Raw genomic sequence first — 22,743 nt, 5'->3', positions numbered from 1 at the left:
TCCCTGATTAATCCACTTTATACTCACTCTTGTGAGTAGAACTTAATGAGAGACCTATATGGGGAAGTAAAGAGGAGGCTTTTCAACTAATGAAGTGTTTCAAAGTTATTTTGAGGTTCTCAAAGAATGGTGAAATATAGGATCATAAGAACATATTTTTAAAACTTAGAAATAATTTAGCCCAGTCCCTTCAATTTACAGTTCTGGAAACTGAGACTCAAAGAGATTAAATGACTTGCCCAGAGTTACACCTATAGTAAGTGGCATAGCCAGGATTTAAACCCAGGTACTCAAAGTCTAAATCCGTCATTTTTATGTAACGATTATTAGATTGCACTCAATTTCAGTTATATTTGTTATACAGAGCAATAAACGAGTGGTAGCATTTATCACAATGCAGCATTAGGAAGCCCTGATCAGTCAATAAATATTCACTGGTTACAGGGTAACCACAGTGGTAGTAACATCATATTAGAGATCCTAGAAGAGACCAGACATAGTTTGGGCCCTTTTGTATCTTACAGCTTATTAAGTGAGATAAGACATGAAAATAATCTTGTTTTGGCAATGATGGAGATATTGGAAAAGCTGCTTCAGAACTTTTTTAGGGGGGCCCGGGGGGAGGGTTGTTATTGTAAAGGACTTGTCCCATGTTCTCTGTTATAGGTCTTCTTTGGGAAATCCAGAATAGCCCTAACCTTGTCAACATCCCTTTTATAACCTTTGTCAACCCTGGTAGGTATACCTTCCTCCACCACAGTACAAAATCTCAGAATATACATGCAGTGGGATAGAACGTATTTCTTCCCAGGGCATACCTGGAACCTTTGGTTGTATTTTATGCCTGTATATACATGCAATATTTTCTTTAGAAGACTGTTGTTATCAAGTTGCTATGTGTTTTTTCATCTCACTAGGAATTCAGATAGTGGTGAAAAGTACCTTTCATGGGTTACTACATTAGAATTTCCAAAGAATTGTGTGAGGTAGAAGGTCCAAGCCTTATTTCAGTGCTTCTAAGATCTATGATTTCCTTGGCAAGGTTATTTCTTCCAATAATGCAGATTCCTACTGTCTGCACCTTAATAGACCATCTTTTCTTAGTTTTTGTGTCTCAAAAATTCATCAAGTGGTCACCTCTGGTGATGAGTACACATTAATAATTACCTTCATTTTATAGATGTGGAAAATAAGCTTAGAAAGATTCAGTGAGTCACCCACATTCATATGGCAGGAAATAATCATTGATCATAGAATCATAGCTACAGAGCTGAAAGGAACTTCAAAGATCCAACCAAAGTCCAACCTCATCACATTTATATTAACAGTGACTTATTTATATAATCAGTCAAGCAACCACCAACCTTGTTTAAGTGCTTACTACGTGCCAGGTAGTGTGATGTACACTGGGAGTGTGAAGAAAAAGCAAAAATGATCCCACACCTCCAGAAACTAAAGGGAGTAACAACATGAATATACATCAGTACAGACAAGATTCAAAGTAAATGAAAGGTAACCAGAAATGAAAAGGCGCTGGCCCTGAAGGTCTGCAGAATGTGATGTTTGAGCTCAAGGATTCTAAAGAGTCAAAGGTGAAGCAGAAGAGCATCCTAAGCACAGTGGACAGCCAGCACAAAGGCTTAGGGAAAGGAGGTGATCATTTTGTGTGAGGAACAACAAGAGAGCTGTAGTGGCTAGACTATGGAATGTATGAGGGAAAGTCAGTCGTACGTAAGAAGACTGGAAAGGTAAGAAGGAAACAAGTTATGAAGATTTTTATATACCAAAGGAAGGCGCTGGGCTTTGTTGAATACGGGGAGGTGACATAACCAAATCTATGTTTTTAAGAAAATTACTTTGGCAACTGTGTGGAGGATAATTTGGAGTGGGACTAGAACTAAAGCAGGAAGACAAATTAGAAGACTTTTGTAGTAATCCAGGCAAAAGGTTCTAAGCTAGGGAGGTGGCTGTATGATTGTAGAGAAGAGAATGTATTTGAGAAATGTTGTCAAAGTAGAAACAACAAGATTTGGCGATGGGCCAGATACATGGGATGAGTGATATTCAAAAGAGAGATGGGTTTGAGAGGAAGGATAATGTGTTGCGTTTTGGTCACGTGTTTGAGACGTTTATGGGACATCTAGTTCGAAACATCCAATCGGCAGTCTGTGATATGGTCTGTCAGTGAGACTAGGGCTAGATATCTAGATCTCGGAATCATCAGCATTGAGTTAGCCATGAACTCCTGGGAATTGATGAGTAAACTGAGAGAATGTAGAAAAGAAAGAGAGGAGAACCCAAAATAGAGTGTTTGGGTACAACACACTTAATGGGCATATTATTGATGAAGATCCAGGAAAGGAGACTAACAAGTAGTAGTTAGACAAGTAGGGGGAGATTCAAAAGAGAGCAATGTCATTTAATCCTAGAGAGGAAAAAATATCCAGCAGATTATTAATAGTGTCAAATGCTGCATGGGAGACATTGTCACATTTGTGAGTAGCAGGGAAGGAATCAGTATATAAGGAGATATTGAAGATTAGAGAGAATAATAGTGAGGGTAATCTCCTGGAGAAGGTAGGAGGGAATGAGATCAAAGATGCATCTAGCAGATTGACCGTGGCAAGGAGAGCCATTTCGTCAGAAAATAAAATAGAGAAGGAGTTTGTGAGGAATGATGTCAGTGGGATATGAGATGAGGAGAATGAAAGAAGAGAGAACTCACTGCAAATGGACTCAGCTTTTTTTTTTTTTTCCAATGAAATATGAGGTGAGATCCTTATCTGAGAGGCAATTGCTATGGGAAATTGGAGAAGATTTGGAACAGCTGCTTGTGATGAGAGGAATAGAAAATTGATTAAGGAGGAACAGAAAAGTTGCATTACCACAGCGAGGGTTTAGTTAAAGATAGATTACATTAATGTGTAGTGAAATTAATCGGCACAATTTCCTGACTTCTTAAGCTCTGTTCAGCAGCATACGAGAAGCAAAAGAGACAGCATTAGTGTTGGGCAAAGCATGAACACCAATAGGACAAGATATCTGAGAATAGAGGATAGGAGTAAGGTTTACAGCTTCTAAAGAAAGCATTTTTTTTTTCACAGCAACACTGTGAGGTAGGTAGTGCAAGTAGTACTCCTTTTTATAGACAAGGAAACTGAGAGGTTCAGAGAAAATCAGTTTTGTAGAGTCACATGGCTAGTAAGTAGCAGGATCAAGATGTGAAATCATCTTTTGACTCTCAGACCAGTACTTTTTGCACACTATAAACAGATCCATACAACACTGCAAACCTAGAGTGCAAAGTTATTTTTTGTCATTTGTTAAATTTGAAAGTCATAATTTGAACATTAGAATATATTTGAATATTTCAAAATTATCTGCATGAATCATTATAGAGCTGTTTGTACTGAGTGATAAAAGACTGCTGCCTTTTTTTAAAATCACAGTTACCAGTCTGAATAGATTATTCTACAGAATCTATAATTTTAATAATCCTTTATGTTTGTATCATGCTTTGTCTCCAGAGAGCTCCAAGAACTTTAAAATATTAGTTTATTACCATTGGCAGCATCTTGGTGATTTTCATTCACTTTTTAAACATGAGGCATAGAAAAGTTAAGTACATTGCCTTAGGTTATTCTCAACCAGTAAAAGGCCAAGCCAGAAATAGAATTGAAGCATATGTGGTGATTACTCCCTTTATAACTGTGAACTCTCAGCAGGTTGAAACAAAAGTACCAGCTGTCTACATGCAAATATGTATTTTGGACATTGACAGCTGTGCCAAATTACACTTTTTTAGTGGCTAGAATATCTCTGCATTTGGGGACTGTTGACCTTATCCTAACAGTTTTTCTTGAACTGAAATTTGTTGGACATTGAGAGTTGTATTATTTCTTTAAACGCTTATTTCATGACTGTAAGCATTTGTCAGTTAACTCTCTGATGAAGAGAAATCATAAGCATATGTCACGTGGATCTGATAACAGACTTTGCCTCATTTACATGTCCAATTTGAAAATGGTTTCATACTACTTAACTTCTTCATCATTTTTGTTGTATGAGAAGTATGCATACTGTAGCTCAGGGGTGGGGAACTTGCAGCCTGAAAGCCCTTTAGGTGTGGTCCTCTAGGTCCTCACGTGCAGCCCTTTGACTGGCTCCAAACTTCACATGATACAGATTTGAGGACGGGTTTTATTTAGAAAGACTATTGTCATCCATCAGCCTTTGGAAAAGAGCAAGCAAGTTATATATCAAATGCTCAGTCAAATGTACTATGGTTTTAAAATCTTCCCTATTTCTTGCCTCCCCCTTCAAATGTCCTAGTTTTCCATTTCTTTTTTTCCCTGCTATCATTTAAAGAATGGTTTTCTCTTCCCTGGCTTTTCTATAACAGATTTGTAAGAAGATGCAACAAAATAGAAAAGGATGAACTCAATACTATCATATAGATATTTTTAGTTTCATGCATTATGAGATTGGTAATGGGTGTTTTGATTCTCATGGCCTTTCAACAACCATATTTTGTTTTTATTGATTTTTATCACTTGCCCCTCTTTCCGTTTCTAAGCCTGCCCTCACATAAGAAAATAAGGATCTACTTTTGAAAGATTGTCAGTGCCATACTACAAAAGGAATTGCTTAGAGCCACAACTGACATTTATTTAATGTTTTCAAGTTTACAAAGGCCTTTAATCCATATCTCATTTGATCCTCACTCCAGTCCCGTGTGGTAAGTGCTGCAGGTATTATTATCCCCATTTTGTAGATGATGAAACTGAGGACCATAGAAGTAAGTGACCTACCAGTAGTCACACAACCAGGAAGTGTCTGAGAAGGAATTTGAACTCAGGTCAAGTCCAACAACCTTTCCTCCAAACCATGCTAAATGTAACAGAACTTAGAGTCAGAGAACCTGGGCTTGAAATTTGACTTCCATAAACTTGCTATGTGACCATGGGAAATTTTTTCCCCTCTCTGGGTCTCAAAGTCACCATATGTAAAATGAAGGGGTTATCATAGGTAATTGCATAATCATAGGTATCATACCAAAGTTTATCTGAAAATTATTAAGTTCTAAATCCTGTAACCAACATATAAGGCTCATCTCCACCTGCCAACGGTGTCCCTTCCCTCACCAGAGCTGTCTGAGCCTCCTTATATCTAATTCTTTCTAGGTTGTTATGGTTAAATGTTCTTGTTGGAAAGCATGGCACAAGCTTCTGCATGGCTCTTTGGTATGGCTAGTGTGTGCAACTTCACTGAAAGAAAAATTTTTATTGGCAATCTAGCCACTCAGATTTTTTTTCCTGTAGCTATGATAATTATCTGTGAGCTTCTGGATCCTGTACAGGGCCTGGCAAAGGAAGAGTATTCCCCCTAGATAGAGGAACTGTGATAAAAATGAGAAAACTAAATTAACTTGCTGACTATAGTAGTCAGATGCTTCTGAATTCCAGGCCAGCATGTCTCAGTGGATGAGCTACAGCTTGAGCACTATATCGTTTTACTGGGCACAGATATGTTTTCTGCTCATGAAAGAGTATTTTGATAGACCAGTAATCTCATTGATGTGGTTTCTCCTTCCAAAAATGCAGACCCATCCACACCTCTTATCTGAGCAACTTTTGAGCAAGTTCTCCTGTAAATTTTCCACAATGAGCCACCTTCTCAGTCTCTTAACATTATGAGAGTGCCAGTGAAGTACATGTGCTGTTTACCTGTTGTCCCTCATTCACATTATGTGACTATGATATGTCCTTTTCTCATTGATGTTATCTTTTATTCTGGTTTTTACTTGTAACTCGTTGTTGGAAAGATGCTGTAGCTCCTTCAAACTCATAGTGTATCTCTTCTTTGTGGTGTGGATGACCTACAGTTTTAATTCTTCAGAGATTCTGTGGTTCTTAGCCATTTAGCAACACCAACAGTAGTTTTAAAAAGATTATTTCAGGTTGAAGCTTAGGGTCATTGAAATCACTATGCATTTTCCAGAATGCAATTTTTATCTACTCTCTTCCTTCTCTTAAGTTTTAGGCCTGGGTTATTTTCCATTGTTATCTAAAATATATACATCTATTTATAGATATATATGTATGCATACACACACACACACACACACACACACACACACTAATGGACCAGGTCAAAGGAAAAGTAGGAAAAAAGAAGATTTGAGACACTCAAAGAGGTGCTATGAGAAATTAGCAACACTAGCTGGAAGTAACGTCCTCAAATACTTGACCCAGTGTCTGAAATATAAATAATTATATCAAATTAAGGATGACTTTAATTGTCTTACAATTAGACTTCACAGATTAATCATTCATCTCAAAATTACCTCAAATATGATTGAATTTGTTCATGTCTTTTACAAAGTTCATACTGTTTTTAATATACCTCACTGTCAACTACTGTGTTATAGAAGCTCATGAGTAACCATCATTTACTGATTCAAATGTTGAGTCCCTTCGTCACGTCTATTATACATTCTTCGTCCTTATTTGGAAAAGCAAACTGGATACTAATGTAGTCTTATTGATGAAAAGTAGACTTCTTGCCTTCTTTTCATGTTGTGATTTCATATTGAAATGAGAAGGGAAAGGAGGGCCCTGAATCTTATCATTTAAGCTCTGGATTCTAAAATAATATTTTTTTTCCATGAGTCCCTGGGTTTTGGTACTACATATAGATTTTCCAGGTCTTAACTCCTATCTAGAATTTTCTCAAGGAATGGTAATAAAATGGTAATAAAAGTATACTACTTAGAGCTAGACTACTTTTTTGCAACATTTTGATAGGTAGGTGAATATAACAGAGAACACATATGCTTCCAAAAGTCCATAATGCAGTGTTTCATCTTCATCTGAATAGCCTCCTTTATCTCGTTTCCCCTTATTCATGGCAAGTATGTCAATAACTTCCCTTAATCAGTAGACCTTATATATGGCTATGCAGCATAGTATAAACGACAAACTGTAAGAATGCATAGAAAGTAGTAATGGTCAGGCATTCACAAGTTGAAAAGTAAGTCAAAATCATCATTTAATCTGGACTGCAATTCATATAGCAAGTGTTTTAGGTCTGTGCCGGGTTCTCCTCCATTATAATTCCCCAGTAGTAGCATCTCCAAAAGCTGCCTTCTGCATTTGGGAGCCATAACTTAAGCCTACCTACATCATCTTCCTTGTCACCAGCATCGTCTTTCAGAACATTTTGAAATCTGTGGCTTGGGGCCCAGTCTGTAAACCTGCAGCCTGAGTCATTTGCATTCTGCTTGTCTGAGCCGCTGCTGTTGGTTGGTGCATTTCCTGGTGCAGCTTTCCATCTGCTTGAACATTTTAGTCATACTACACTATCGCTTCAAGCTGTGTTTGAAAATTACTTTAGTTTCCTTTTAAATGTCCCTCCCACAAGGGAAATGTTGCTACTGCTATTCTGATCAACTCCAGTGTTAGTCAAATTACATTCCCTTTCCTTTATACAAATATCTCTTTGTGCCTTTATCCTGAACTTTTGGTCCTCTCCCTATATAGATATTAAAAGATGATTCCATAACTGAATAAATAACGGCATTTTAGATGCTGGATGTGTATCTTCACAGTTGAAAGTGGGACGTAATTCTCACACGCACCCTGTGGTCCTCCGTTCATTATCTAAATTACTCTCACTCATTTCCTACATCTCTTCCCACATTTTTCTTTTCCATGGTCCTTTTTCTGCAAAGCTTTTCTTTGCAACCACCCTTTCCCCTTTGCCTCTGGCTGCTGGTACACTTTCTTGTGCTCCTTCTATTCATCTGCCTTTGGCTTCCTAAGGTCCACTGACCTTGCCCTATTTTCAGCCACTGAGAAATAGCATAAACCCAGCAGCTGTTTTTAAAAAGAATGTTTCACATTCTGCAGTAATATGCAAAATAGGGGTAAGCATACTTGGCATATGGTGCTAAAAATATATCTATATACTACATCCCTATCCAGTGCCAGATAGTTCACAAAGGGTACCACTGATCCACAAGGACACAGATGATAAATTATGGATGAAACCAGCAAAAACAAATCAAGCACAATAGTTGAAATCTCAGCATATGAAATAACACTGTCTGAAGACTTTAAAAGAAAAAAGGATGCGTGTGATTATTTAACTTGTATTAATGAAACAAAGGCTATAGAGATGATCACTATATGGCTAGTAAAGTTTACAATATTCTGTGGTCACAAGTTGCCTACATAATCTCAGCTAGCCATTTTACAAACATTTTGCACAGAGCACAAGGGAAACAAAACAAGAGATTGTATTGATCACTGTAAAATGATCACAACAGCAAAATTTCACTGTTTGAACTAACTGTGGGAAAAGATCAGTCTGTGGTAGTGAAAAGTTTAAATTTTTGACTATTTTAAAGTACTTTTATTGTTCATATTGAGTAATATAAATTCAATTAATTATTTTTAGAACCACTTATTTTGAAAGAATTCTATCTAGAAAAGGCAGAGAAAGAACTTGGCTATGTTCCAGTGACAGAGAAAAATTTTTAAAAGCTGAGGAATGAGTTTGTGCAAAGTTTGACTTGGTTGATTTCCTGATGCTACTGTAAAAGGCTAAAACTACCCTTACAGTGTAATAGAGGACAGCAGTAAAGAATTAGATGAAAGGGGGGAGTCAGGAATGGTGAAATTGATTGGAGCAGCATTTGGAATTTCATCAGGGTTCTGAGGCAACAAGGTTTAATATGCACATAAAACAATTATTCATAACTAAAAGAAGGAGTTCAAATCATCTTGCATTCCAAAATGGGGCAATCTAAACCTCTGAGATTTTAGTGCCCTATCAGAAGCATTCAAAGTATATGCTGTAAGAATAAGGGTTTGATCAGTAGTACAATGAAAGACAGTAAATTATACAAATAGAAAAAAGTAAGCATAATCTTTATGTATACATATACTCTAGGTAAATATTGTTATATAAATGGATTAATTTTCATCCTGGTTGGAGGTAGTGTGATTAAAAATGGAATGTGCCACATTTTCAAGGTTCTCTTATTCCAGTGATTATGATATGTCTCTTCTGAGAAATTATATTTACTTTTGTAAAAGTTCCAAAGATTGAAGTGTTACTTCAGTGGTGGCATTACTTCAGTGATTACCTGTGTATATGTTTGTGGGAACAGATTTATATTTACAGAAATTCTTTGCTCTTTTGTTTAGTTAGTGCTTAAAATATGTTTCCTTTATTTTTAACTTTGAAAGCTGGTAGCAAAAAAAAAAATTTCTTCGTAATTCAGTTTTCATTATAAAGACACATTGGTCTTTCGATTCTGTCCCATATGATATATTCTTCAGTAAACTGGGACAGCAGATAAACTACACAATTATTAAGTGAGGATATAAATGGTTGTAAAATAATAACAAAAGAATATTTCATCCCCAGAAGAATGGATCAGTATCAATGTGGGATCATAGGAAGTATCTTTGTGCAGGGATCTAATTATAGTAAAACATCAGTTAACCATAACCTAAATAGTTGTAATCATACAATAGCCACAAACAAAAAATAACATAAAACCAAAAAACCCAACTTCTGTATTCTTCTTTTATATTCAAAGACTGAAAGACTATCTACCTATCCAGGATGACCTCTGTGGTCCCTTTCAGCTTAATATGCTCTGGTTATATAATTATGAAAAAAATAACAAATGAAAAGGAAAACTCATCTTCTAAACGCAAACTTCTAGACTATGTTTTGGTATCAATACATTAACTCACTGTCTGACACCGATGGAACTGCACAATGAAAACTGATGTCTATAATAATGGCCCTCAGTCACTCTAAGATCTTAATCAGAAAAGATCCAGTTGTGTTCACCAAACTATTCTTCAGTACTTTAATGAGTTTGTGATCTCATTACTATGGGTACTTCTTCCATCGTCATTATAATTATGTGACAGCTACTCACCCATAGGCTAAGGAGGTTCTGCCTTCTACATGGTCCAGTTGAAAGATCCCAAACTAGAACTCTCCCTCTAACATTTCTTCCATTAGTCTTAAGCAGCTTTAATATAGAATTGACAATTCATGTGATTAAAATAGCATATCCTCTTATGCACTTTTAAAAAATGGATTATATTTAATAAGTAAATCCAGTATCCTCAAGACTGGGACTCAGAAAAGGTAGTCACCACTGGTTTAATCTGATCATCATATTTTGGCTTCAGCTAAAGGCTTTCTAAACTAAATGTCCATGTAATTTATATTATAAATGGGGAAGGAGCTTATATACTTTTTAGCATAAACACAACTCAAAAGTTACAGAATCTAGGAGTTGAAAGGGATTTAAAAGATCATATATAGTTTAACCCTACTCTAACATTACCCATATATGATCATCTAGTCTCAAAGCAAAGACCACTCTACCTTCCAGGGCAATCATTGGCTTTTTTAAACAACTCTATTAGGACATTTTCTCTTACACTTTTACTCATTATTTGTAGTTCTATTCTTTGTGCCAAAATAAATCTAATATTCCTTACATAAGAATTCAAATTGTTGGGGCAGCTGGGTGGCACAGTGGATAGAGTTCCGGCCTTGGAGTCAGGAGGACCTGAGTTCAAATCTGGCCCCAGACACTTGACACTTACTAGCTGTGTGACCCTGGGCAAGTCACTTAACCCCAACTGCCTCACCAAAAAGCAAAAAAAAAAAAAAAAAAAAAAAAGGAGAATTCTTGAAAATAACTTATCACGTTATTACCAAAGCTTTCTGTTCTTTGAGCTAAACATACCAAATTATTTAACTAACCCTTATATGAAATGGTTTTGAGCCCCATCATCATCTTGAGAACCCTCCTCTGATCATGGTATAGCTTATGAGCTTGACTTTGATTCCTCGCTGAAATCTAAAAGGCATTGTTTTAAGGGATGATTTATGAATGCTCAGAAAAAGAAATAGTGACCACTATTAGGTAGCATGGATTGAACAAGAAAACCAAAGTAAGAGCCAAGTGTTTTACTTTTATAGTGGCTGTTGTAAGCACTGGATAAAATCTGAAAGATAGAAGTAATCGCTGTTCATAAATATTAAAAACATACCAAATTCTATGAGCAAATGCAAATTCTGTTAATGAGTACTCTAAACCAAAGCTCAGGGAAATAAAAATTCAGTTATGTTACTGGTCAGTTTTTAGGCTTTCCAGTTAACTATGAAAATCCAAAACTTGAGCTAACATTTGGCCCAATTCTTGTTGTTGTTTTGTCATTTCAGTCACGTCCCTACTCTTCATAACCCCATTTGGGGTTTTCTTGTCAAAGATACAGGAGTGGTTTGCCATTTCCTTCTTCAGCTCATTTTACAGATGAGGAACTGAAGCCAAAAGGGTTAAGTGACTTGCCCAGGGTCACATAGGTAGCAAGTGTCTGAAGCCAGGTTTGAACTCAGAAAGTTGAGTCTTCCTGATTTCAAGCCCAGTGCTCTATCCACTATGCCACCTAGCTTCCCCTAATAGGGGTCGCATGAAAGTGAAAAGCAAAAGTGTAATCTAGACCTATTACCAGTTTACAGATTAGACGAGAGGTTTCAGTTAGATCTTGGGAGACTTGAGTAGCAACTTATTAGACACCAACAACTCATCTCACTCTAAGTATAAAATTTTAGACAGCACTTTGTTACACATTTTAATAATCTAGAATTTTTTATTTATTCAGCCCTTGTCCCTGACATGTTTAAAGTACTTCATAGACATTTCCTCATCAATTGCTACTGGATTATTCCTGCAATAAAAGTTTTGGGTTTTTTTTGAACATCTTTCACCCTACAGATTTCTTTCTTTCTTTCTTTCTTTCTTTCTTTCTTTCTTTTTTTTTTTTAAGGCAGTTGGGGTTAAGTGACTTGCCCTGGATCACACAGCTAGTAAGTGTCAAGTGTTTGATCTGAGTCTGAATTTGAACTCAGGTCCTCCTGACTTCAGGGCCAGTTCTCTATCCACTGCGCCACCTAGCTGCCCACAGATTTCTTTAATATCTTATAAATGATAATTAATTCATACCACCCCTTGCAGATTTGAGAAAGATATATAAGTATTTTACAGAAAGCAATTGCCTCTGAAGCAAAAAGAAACATGATAGGATAGAAATTCCTAGTAATGTACATTGCACAGAGTAGGGATTCAGTAAGTATTTGTTAAATAAATCACTTACATGATACTGGTAGTTTATGAAGGGAAGTTAAAGAGATTATTAAATAACTACAGCTATATCTTTTTTTTTATCTTAAACATTGAATCATGAAATCTTAGATTCAAGGGGATGTTATAAGAACTTTTTTCAGTCTTACATCCAACTAGTGATGCAAACCAACCTCAGTTTATTTCTGAAGTTCATTATGATCATAACAAAAATCACAGAATGATCACATAAAAATCACATAACAAAAATAGTTTATCCCCAAACCAAACAAGTTAATTTGATTAACTTCTGTTAGATTATCCACGGCTTTGTTCCTCTTCCAGGTAGGGTAAATAATTGAATATTTCACATGTTTAATCCAGAACATCAGATGTAATTTTTGGTGGTAGATTTACCTTCATAATTATATTCTGGGGTCATTGAAACCACTGCACAATTTCCTAGCTGTTCTCTCCTCCTCCGGTTAAATTCTACGCCGATTTCGTTATCTCTCTTCAGTGTCTGCGTAAGATACATATGTACTGGTCAATTATTGGCTGTTCACCAATTGTATGTCAAAGTCTGGACACTATGTGGATACTTAAGCCAAAAAAAAATTTTTTTTAATCGTACTAGACCTCATTTAGGAGGCTCTTCAGTGTTCTCTGCCTTAAAACAATCAATATAGTGCCATCTATAAATAGGGGTAACTGGAGGACCTCATTTTCTACAAGGAATCTCTTCTGTTTGGACTCTTAAATGAGTGTTGTCTATGTCAAGCTCCTCCCCAAAACAAATTCCTATCCCAATATTTTTCCAGTAATGTATTATTTCTGTAAAACATAGGATACCACAATTTCTAAAAAAATAAAAGTTGCAGATTAATCAAAGGACAATGGTAGGCATAAGTAAACTTTAGCATGTAACCAATGATTAATTATTCAGAAGAAGTGTTTAAAAGAGATCAAAGATACACAGCTAGAAAAGGTGGGTGAACCAGTGAGATACAGTGAGATCAAGGGATAACCAGGGACACAACCCAGTAACAGACCTAGAGGAAGGCACTCAGCATATTGGGTAGCATAGTGGATAGAGCACTAGATTTGGAAGGCTTGAGCTCAAATTTTGTCCCTGAGCAAGTAACCTAATCTGTCTTGACTTCAGTTTTCTCATCTGTAAAAATGAAGGGATTGGATTCAGTATCCTTTAAGGTCCCTTCCAGATGCAAAGATATGATTCTTGGATTCTGTGGAGAATTTATAGGAGGGTGTAGACAAGGGTTGCACAGGACAGGAATATGTGGATAATTTTCAATCTGTAGGGTTAGAGATCATAGATCCATCAAAGTTGTATTAAATTAAATATTAATATGCATTTTCTGAGTACATACTACCTTAAAAACAAGGAAATGATCCAGGCATACCCTTCATGGCAAGAGTAAACTAGGCTGGGAGTTTACATGTACCAAAAAATAATTGAGAAATGACTATAGTTAGACAGGAAAGAGTTCTATAACAAAATTTTTTTAATTGTGTTATGATTCAACTCCCTCTTCTGTGAGTCATGATGATAACCCAGTAATGTACTTATGGATATTCTAAGTATTAAAATTTGTCATTTTCTTTGAAAAAGACTAAATTCTAAAATATGCCTATTGTTGCTGAGAGTAGCAGAAGTAGGCCTTTGATTTGCAGTGGTGGCTGTAAGCCCTTTTACCTACTATCCTTAGAAAAAATGAAAACTGAAAATATTTTGAATTAGGTGTTAGACTTTTTTCCCTGTAGCAACTCATGAGAAGGCAGCTTAGTGCAATAAAAAAGAATGCTAGGTTTGGCATCAGAGGACCTGAGCCCCAAGTCTGCCTCTGCCACTTAATACATGTGTGACCATAGGCAAGTCACTTGCACTCTCTGAGCCTCATTTTTCTCATATACAAAAAGAGTTAGATCACATGACCTCTAAGTTCCCTTCTGACTCTAAAACTTTCCTCTAAGACATGGACTGCAATCTGTATTGGTAAAGGGAGTCACAAACCAGTGCTATCATAGATATTTTGAAGATGTAAAACTGAAAAGAGAACCTAATGTTAAAATTAATCATTTGCAAAGCAATGGGAAAACCCATGTTGTTTGAAATTATTGAAACTATTCTATGTCCTTGGTGAAAGAAGCTACCACACACAGTGTTGCTATTCATATGCAAGTAAGGCCAAGAGTCCAGTGAGTGACTACAATGAATGTTGGGGAAACTCTCTATTGATTTTAGGCTTACAAAACTTAAAGTTAAATAATTTCTTCATTTAACTAATTAATTTTACCATTGTGACAAGACATGTGAGTAGGGGCAGCTAGGTGGTGCAGTGGATAGAGCACTAGCCCTGAAGTCAGGAGGACCTGAGTTCAAATCTGGCCTCAGACCAAACACTTGACACTAGCTGTGTGACCCTGGGCAAGTCACTTAACCCCAATTGCCTAAAAAAAAATTTTTTTTACATGTCACAAAAAAAAGACATGTGGGTAGCAATCAGTGGAACGTAACATTTAACGTTGCCTAGAACTCTATATTTTTCATGATATTTAAATATTTATGCCAATTTTAGGCAGTCCTACTCTGTCCACTGGTTTTTAACATGGTCTGTAAAACGGGCAATTGGCTAATTAAATGATACATTTAAAAGTACTTCTTATTTAAATTGCCTGAAGCCTGATATTGTAGTATACAATGAAGCAAGTAGAAGCAAGAAAGATTTCTTATACAAACATATTTGCAACCCCTACAAGGATAACCCCAGATTTTTAAGTTACTCACTTTTATTTTCCCATGTCTAAATCATTGGTCTATGAGTTTGCAGTCTCTCTGTAGACTGTAATCTACCACTGAATGATCTGGGGGTAAACCATTACTCATACTTATCCAGTCTATAAATTAAACTTGATGTTCTATTGAACAAGAATTTCTTAGAGAGGATTTAATTAAATTACTTCAAAACACTTTTAATTATGTGCTTTTAAAGAGATATGAGGGGCAGCTAGGTGGCACAGTGTACAGAGCACCAGCCCTAAAGTCAGGAGGACCTGAGTTCAAATCTGGCCTCAGACCAAACACTTGACACTTACTAGCTGTGTAACCCTGGGCAAGTCACTTAACCCCAATTGCCCTGCCCCCCAAAAAGAGAGAGAGAGAGAGACAGAGAGAGAGAGAATGAACAAGGCAATGTAAGTTATCTAATTTAACAAGTATCGATTGTCATTAAGGTGAGATGAGTCAGTCACATATATTTTTAGTTGTTTACTCAAATAAAGTTATATGAGAAAAACTATGGAGGAGAAATTTTTCTTGGGCAGCTATTCCAATTTTACCTTCAGAACTGAGAAGAGAAGGAAATTACTTGGAATTTCAAGAGTCTGAGATAGAAGGTAAAGTTGCTGGTTAGAATTGCTAGGTTAGTGTTTAATTAAATCTAAATTTTCCTTTCCCCTTGTCTTGGAATAGACTTTTAGGTTAGTAGTTGAACCAAATGCTTAATCAACAATTCATTGCTACTTCCATTTCTCCCCATCTAACCAAGCCCTGAAGTCTGAAGAACAGGTACCCAGAGGAGTAGTTCTCAAGAGTTTATTCAACTGTTTGTAATTTCAAAGGCAGTTTGCTTTTAAATAAACATAGCACTATGGAGGAATTAGGGTCAGAAAAGCCCACAGTGAGCCCTCTGATCTCAATGACTTGATCATATAGGCAAGTTCTACCCCAGTTTTTTCTAGAAGACATCCCACTCTGGTGGAAAATTAAGAAACCTAAGATCCTGGCCTTAAAAACCTTGAGATAAAAAAAAAATCCTTGGGTTCCAAAAGTCTCTATTCAATTAACCTCATACATTTTAATAGTAGTGTTTTGGGGTGTTTTTTAAATAAATTCCTACATTTCCCTGTAGCATATTACTCATTTATTAAATCCAACATTTTCATATCGTATACTTACCATTAGGCAGAATCAAATGCCGTAGATGAATTTCACATTTCACAACTGTTAAGAGATTAGTTATGACCACAGCTGAAATAGTCAAAAGTGATTTGGTCTCAGTGGTGAAATGGTTCATTTCATAGTAATTACTTTGTCGCTGCTGTTTTTTGTAAAGCTCAGGTATCATTTCTGTTTCTAAAACAAAAAATGTTACCACATTCAGCCATAAATCTTTATAATGTTTCACAGCCTTTATTCATAACACTTTACAAAGCAGTGGAATTATTGAAGTTTCATAGTGAAGAATTATACAAGTGATTTTTTTTCTACATTAGATTCAAATAAGTTCATATCTCTACTTTGTCCATTGAAAAAGTTAGAGTGTAATGAATGCAGTCAGAGTGGTTGCTAATCTATACATCATCCCTGTCAGTGCCCTTGATGACTATAGGAGGAGCCCAAAACCTAGATTTCTCCAACTGGCAGGAGATGGATGAGGATAGTTATGCTATACTGACTTGTTAGTGGATAATATTGGAAAAAGAAGTGTCAATACAGTAGTTACCAAAGAATTACATGACCATGGCACTGTAGCATCTATAGTCTGATATGATATCATGTCTGACCTGAATGAGAAACACACCATACAGAAAATTACAGTGAAACCAAATAAAGGAAGAAAATGTTAGAATAATTTTAATAAACTGATAGTAAGGAGCTATGAGTGAGAAGAATAAATTTCTCATTGTATTTATTTCCAAGAGAGAATTTAATGGAAACTTTAATAACATTTTTCTAAATAGGTAACTTTAAAAAAAATTTCCTCATGTAAAAAGATTGAGATTTTAAAAGGGGCCTTTCAGCACCACCCCTTCAGAGCTTCCTAAATGACATAACTATAAGGGCATTAAAAATCCCAATTTTTGAAATAAACTGTCAGCCAAGAATAAAGATATGGGACAATATGATCTAAGACTAGAAATATACCCAAGATTTTTTATCCCATGGGCTCTTTAATGTCCACACAGAACAAACAGCATCTTGACTTATAAGGCCTTATACACCAGACCCCAAGTAACCAACTGCTCAGAACTTTTCAGTTTGCAACCATATTTTACAGATTGATACCAGCATATATTTCATAAAGAGTTAAAGAAAATTATCAAGGTGAGCAGCAGAAAACCAGTAATTCTTTGAACCTGAGTGGTGTTAATCTGTGATTTAGTGTATTCACCATTCAAATACTTTATCATCCAGATATTATTATGAACCTATTCTCAAAGTGGGTTTCATTTTATGTGCTCCTTTCTTTCCTCACTTCTGTGAAATGCAGAGGGGGAAAAGATGTTAACCACATATTTGTACTTAACCACCCAGTGTTATATATACTTTCTGGCTTCCACCGGAGAGCCCCTGACATCGCAAGGAACGGTGATCAAAATTCCACACACTAGCTTCAAGCTGGGGGCTCGTAGCTACTGCAGCATTAAAAAAGGATCTTGTCCTGGCTTCCTTAAATAAGCATGGTGATGGGATGGTTCAAGGGAAGAACACCTCTCAAATCACATGACCACTGCTGTGCTTCATGTGTCTTGCTTCTTTCATTACAGCTTGGCCACTACATTCTTCCCCTGTAATTTAGTAGGTGTGTGTGTATATATGTGGATGTGTAGTTCTGTTGGTGGTTATACACTATGCATGCCTCTTTCAGTGTTAGAGTGATGTGCTTCCCCCTGTGTCACAGGTTATGGGTCAGCCCTTTCCAATTTTCTGTGTTCATAAGAGTTTGGGTCTTCTGTTATTAGTGTGTGGTTCATGTAGCTGTGATGTATACATCCTGAACTGTTCATGTTGCATTAAACATGAGTTGAAATGCTGTGCCATGAGAGTTAGCTTTTCACGTTGGGCTGAAAAAGTCTTCATTTCTGTGTAGCAATTCATGTTACTATAACCTATGGCTTTCAATTGTACCTCCATAATGAAGACCTGACTTTAAACACTGTGCTATTCTTGTTATGACCTAAGCATAAGGTAAGTGATTTCTCTAACTGTATCTAAAGATTGTGGTCATTTATTAACATTTTTTCTCTTCTATTTTTTGCCTTTTACATTATTTTTCTCATCTCTAGTATGTGCTTTTCTCATTTCATTTTCTGTTTGACTCCTTAAGATTGCTTTATGAGCATTGTGATCTTCAGCAAAATACATATCATAGATTTAAACACATCAGATGTGTTATCATGAATAATTTGATATCCCAGAGCAGTCTTGAATGGTAACAGAAAATTTGTATCTATATTGTCAGTAAACCTTATGGTGTTCATTTCTTCCACTGGCTTCAATACTACAAACTGTAGTTTGTACAGTTTATACAGACTGTATTTTACACATGGTTTAGCATTCATTCCAGTGGAAAGATGAATCAGTTGTCAACATTGGAAAGTTAGAAGTTAAATATGGTAAAATTATATGTACTGAGAGAGTGATAAAGCAGATACTCTGACACTGTCCCTTTCAGTATGAATCCTTTAGAAAGCTGGTGGTAGATGAAATACTAGTTCTGTTTTGTTTTTCAGACTTCCCTTTTTCCAATGAGTACACCCAGGGTAAGATAGAGAGGAAAATCCACAAGACATGAACCTTCCTATAGAACTGGAGACGGGCGTGTGTTACTTTCTCTGTGGCATGCATGAGATCAAGAGTAACAGTTATTTCCCAAATCCATCTGTTCTAGCAAATTCCATTACATTGTGTGTGATGGTACAGTGGAATCTTCGGCTTGGGATTTCATGAAAGGACTGAGAATTTGAAAATTCACAAGTAGCATAGTGTAAGGTAGAGGGAAAGGGCCCATTTTAAATGGGTTTTGACGTATGTACAAACATTAGAACTGGACATTTTTTTAAAGTGATTTTTCCCCATTCTCCATCTTTGTATCCAGAGCCCTTGGTGTTTAGAAAGTGTTTGTATTAAAGGCTGTTTTGTGTTCTGGGTTGGTTTGTTTTTTAATTTAAAGATTCCCCAAAATCTTGCACTTTGTTATCCAAAATAAAGTAATTAGAAACATTATGCTGCTGTTTGGCTGTGTGCCAATGTTGAGAAATGTTCATGTATATTTAGTTGAGTTGGTTTCTCATCATCCAGATCCTTCTTCCATACCTGCTGTGAAATTTATAGGAAGCAAGTTCTTTTCCATTTGGCTCATATTGCCCCATCACGTGAATGTGAGATTTTGTCTTTAAGAACTAAAGCAAGGTTTCATTTGGGTTTCTTTATTAAACCCATTATACGAACAAGAATAATATTTTAAAGAAACTATCCCAAGAGGCTTTTTTATTTTTTAGTAATAGCTAATTCTTTACCATCATTGTCATTTGGACATTGTGCAAAGGGAAATGCTTTTGGAACATTTTAATAATATTGAACTACACATTTGAACTGCTCTGTTCATTAGAAATTTCTGGGTTTTGTCCATCTACTAGCTCCAATATACGTTGAAAGGGCTTAAAGATGAACTCAGGAGAAATACAGGCCATGACATGAGTAACTATTTCTGATCAAAGGAGTTGCTTTCCATTCGCAAACATTGCTTTGCATGTTGGATTTGAGCTCCTTCTGTTCTACACTTTGTTGAAGATTCTCTTGACTTCCATTTTACTCCTTTTAGCACTTTTTTTCTGTAACATTTCTCCCCACACCCACTTTCCTTTTCCTCTCCCAGTCTATCTTCCTCTTTTACAAAAGCTGCTGCTTCTATTTCCTGAATCGCTTTTTTTTAACTCAGTTTCTCTTTTAACAAGCTTGTCTATTAGTGTTTCTATTTCTTTTCTCCTTTAGGACTGTGGTGGTTATTGTAGTTACACTAATTTTCATTCCATGGTGTGCCAACTTGCTTTGTTTATTTTGTATGGAGCCTATCTTTTTTTTCCTCCTTGTGGTTTTCAGTGAGAAACAGAAAAACTTTAATCATGTAGATGATGTCCCCTTCTGTAGGGCTGCCTTTCTGCCCTTCTACATCTCTAGATCTAATTCACTCAAATCTTTCTTCTTTTTTTATCACTTCTGTTTCTATTTCTTAAATAGTCATTATTCTTTTCCTTTTGGTCCAAAGCTATACTTTAATAAAACTTCTAAGAAAAAAACTTCTTTCAAATTGGCCCCACTTTTTCATGGTGCCAAAAAATAGTTCAGTGCAATAAAGAAATAAACAAAAAAAAAGAGATCTGGGCCAAAGGAGGACAATTTTGACATTTCTTTGGAAATTTTTATTTTTAATTGCATTTTTGTGGTTTTTTAACTTTTTGTGTGTATGTTTGTGATTTTTTTTTTGTTTGTTTTAACACATTAACAAATTTTTTTCAGGGAAGGACAACCATAACCCACCCTAAGTTGCAACATTTCTTTCATAAGTTGTTTCATTAGAATAAGTAGATTGTGTAACAGAATCCAATTTGTTGTGTGAATAAACATTTGGGGCAAGCTACTGTGGAGCAGAGAGGAGAGGTTTGGAGTTTCAACTAAGAACAATTTCCTTTGAAATTAGCAGAAAGCCCTAACATGTAGCGAAAGATCCTTTTAGAGCGCCATAGTTTTTTATCCTTAAAAGAAATGTCCTACCTTAAAAACTTAAAAAGGCTTTTTTAAAAATTTTTCAAATGAGTTCAGTGGAACAAACATATATCAATGGTAAATCCAAGAACACTAGACAGATATGCTCAATTTCTTAGATTTTTACTGAGAAGCTGATTATAAACCATCGAAGCATTGTTACTAAGATTATCACAATCACACGATAAATGTTGCTTATGCTTGGGTTTCTTTTTTCTTGTCCTACCTTAATGGGTCTACAGAATATGTCTACAATTGAGTCTTTGAGTATAGCTTTCTTACATGAATTGGCTTTTGTTCTATTCATGGGATTAAAAAGTCTAAAAGTGAAGGGATTTGCATCTTCAGTTGAATAATCAGCCTTGGAATTTTACCCAGATCTTGATTTCAAAAATTCATGAACAAAATTGCCATTATTTTTGCTGTTGTTCTAGTTCTTAACATGCTCTCAAAGTTTATTTCCCTGACTTCCAGTCAGTGCTTTCTTGAAAGCAGGGTGGGGGGAATGGGGAAATGAATGTATTGGTACAATATGTGTTAGGTATATTGAATCCTACTTTTGAAATCTCAGAAATACATAAAGCCTTTGCCTCTCAATCCCAGAAGCTTGCCCATTAACTCTGCACATCTGACTGTCCATGTTACTTACTGTATCTCATTGAGTCTATACTCTCTCTGCAGGTCCAGTCCAGGTGCAGCAGCAAGGAGAATATTCTCAGAGCCAGTGAGTATTGTATCATTTCAGGTGGACTAATGAATAAAACCTTCTAATCAGATATAAAGGATAGTTGAGAAAAATATATTGGTAATGGACCAGCAAAAGAAAGAGCTATTTCAGACATAGAATTGATAGGGCTTGATGGTTCTGGTTCTCAAGGAAAATTCTCCAGGAGTTTAAATTTTCAAATGAGTCTGATGTACTCTTTCATGAACTACACATTCTTTTTTGCTTTTTACTAATTTTTTTCCCATGGTGAGGGAGCATGGTGGGGAAGAGGGAAAGAAGCAGATTTATGCTGTGATTTTTGGGGGGTATGAGAAAACTTCCTATCCCAATGCAGTTATGCAACTGTTTTGTACTTGACAGTCTTAGAATCTGGACTGTGGGGCCCAGAGATACAATGTGGCTGCCCAGGATCACACAGCCAATATGTGGTCAGAGGCAGGGCTTGAACTCAGAGCTTCCTGAGTCCAAGGCCTCCTCTTTATTCACTGTGCCTGTATATACCTTTTTATGATATTCAGAGAGTTGCAGTTAAAGACACTTTATGTTATAGTGGAGGGTTAAAGTCAGATCTCAGCCTGCAGTAAAATTACAAGGAATGTAATCAACATTAACATAAAGCCAATAATATTAAATTACCTGAAAAGGAAACAATAGGGCAATATACCTGATCCCCAAAAAGAAAATAACATACCATTATTCTCTCAGTTATTTGTTACTTCAGTTGATCTATGATGTTATTGATGTGGGTCCTCCGTTTAGTGGGGCAAATCATAACTCAATGACATCTTCTCATCTAGTTCAGTTCTTGTCCATATCTTCCCAGAAAGCCTCCATAGATAATTTAGCCAATGTACTAGATATCCTCCTTTATGTCTTTTAGCATACTTTGGGTACAACTTCAGGTCCATCTGTCATCCCTTGCATTTGCTTCATGGCTGAGGCATCTCCTTTTTCTATTTTATAATTCCTGAATGACAAAAGCCCAGTCTCAGAATCATAAAGACCTATGTTACAGTTTTGCCTTTGACACATAATAGCTGTGTGGCTATGGTCAATTCATAGTGCTCCAGGTGCCTCTCTAGGACTGTAAATTATAGATGGTTGACAGATGGATGGATGGCTGATCTATATTGGTGAAAGGACGTTTTACACTGGGAGTTCATTATACCAATGAACCCACTTATTTGGGAGTATTTTTATATATACATGCATATTATATCTATCTATCTATATGCATATAGATAGATAGATAGATAGATAGATAGATAGATAGATAGATAGATA

The 22,743-nt window shown here is 36.0% G+C and overlaps 1 protein-coding gene across 2 annotated transcripts in view; it reads left to right on the top strand.

Annotated features, from left to right (window-relative positions):
• Positions 1-22,743, top strand: part of GPHN (gephyrin) — a 757,059-nt gene that overhangs the window by 564,627 nt on the left and 169,689 nt on the right. For both annotated transcript variants that reach the window (XM_027843732.1, XM_027843731.1), the window contains one exon: positions 21,414-21,456. In XM_027843732.1, the coding sequence (XP_027699533.1) occupies positions 21,414-21,456 (43 nt within the window). The remainder of the gene's footprint in view (positions 1-21,413; positions 21,457-22,743) is intronic.

Source organism: Vombatus ursinus, unplaced genomic scaffold, assembly GCF_900497805.2.
Source record: "Vombatus ursinus unplaced genomic scaffold, bare-nosed wombat genome assembly UNPS02014926.1, whole genome shotgun sequence".
In the NCBI taxonomy this organism is placed as follows: domain Eukaryota; kingdom Metazoa; phylum Chordata; class Mammalia; order Diprotodontia; family Vombatidae; genus Vombatus; species Vombatus ursinus.
The sequence above is the reverse complement of the archived record's forward strand: the minus strand, read 5'-3'. Positions and strand labels throughout refer to the sequence as shown.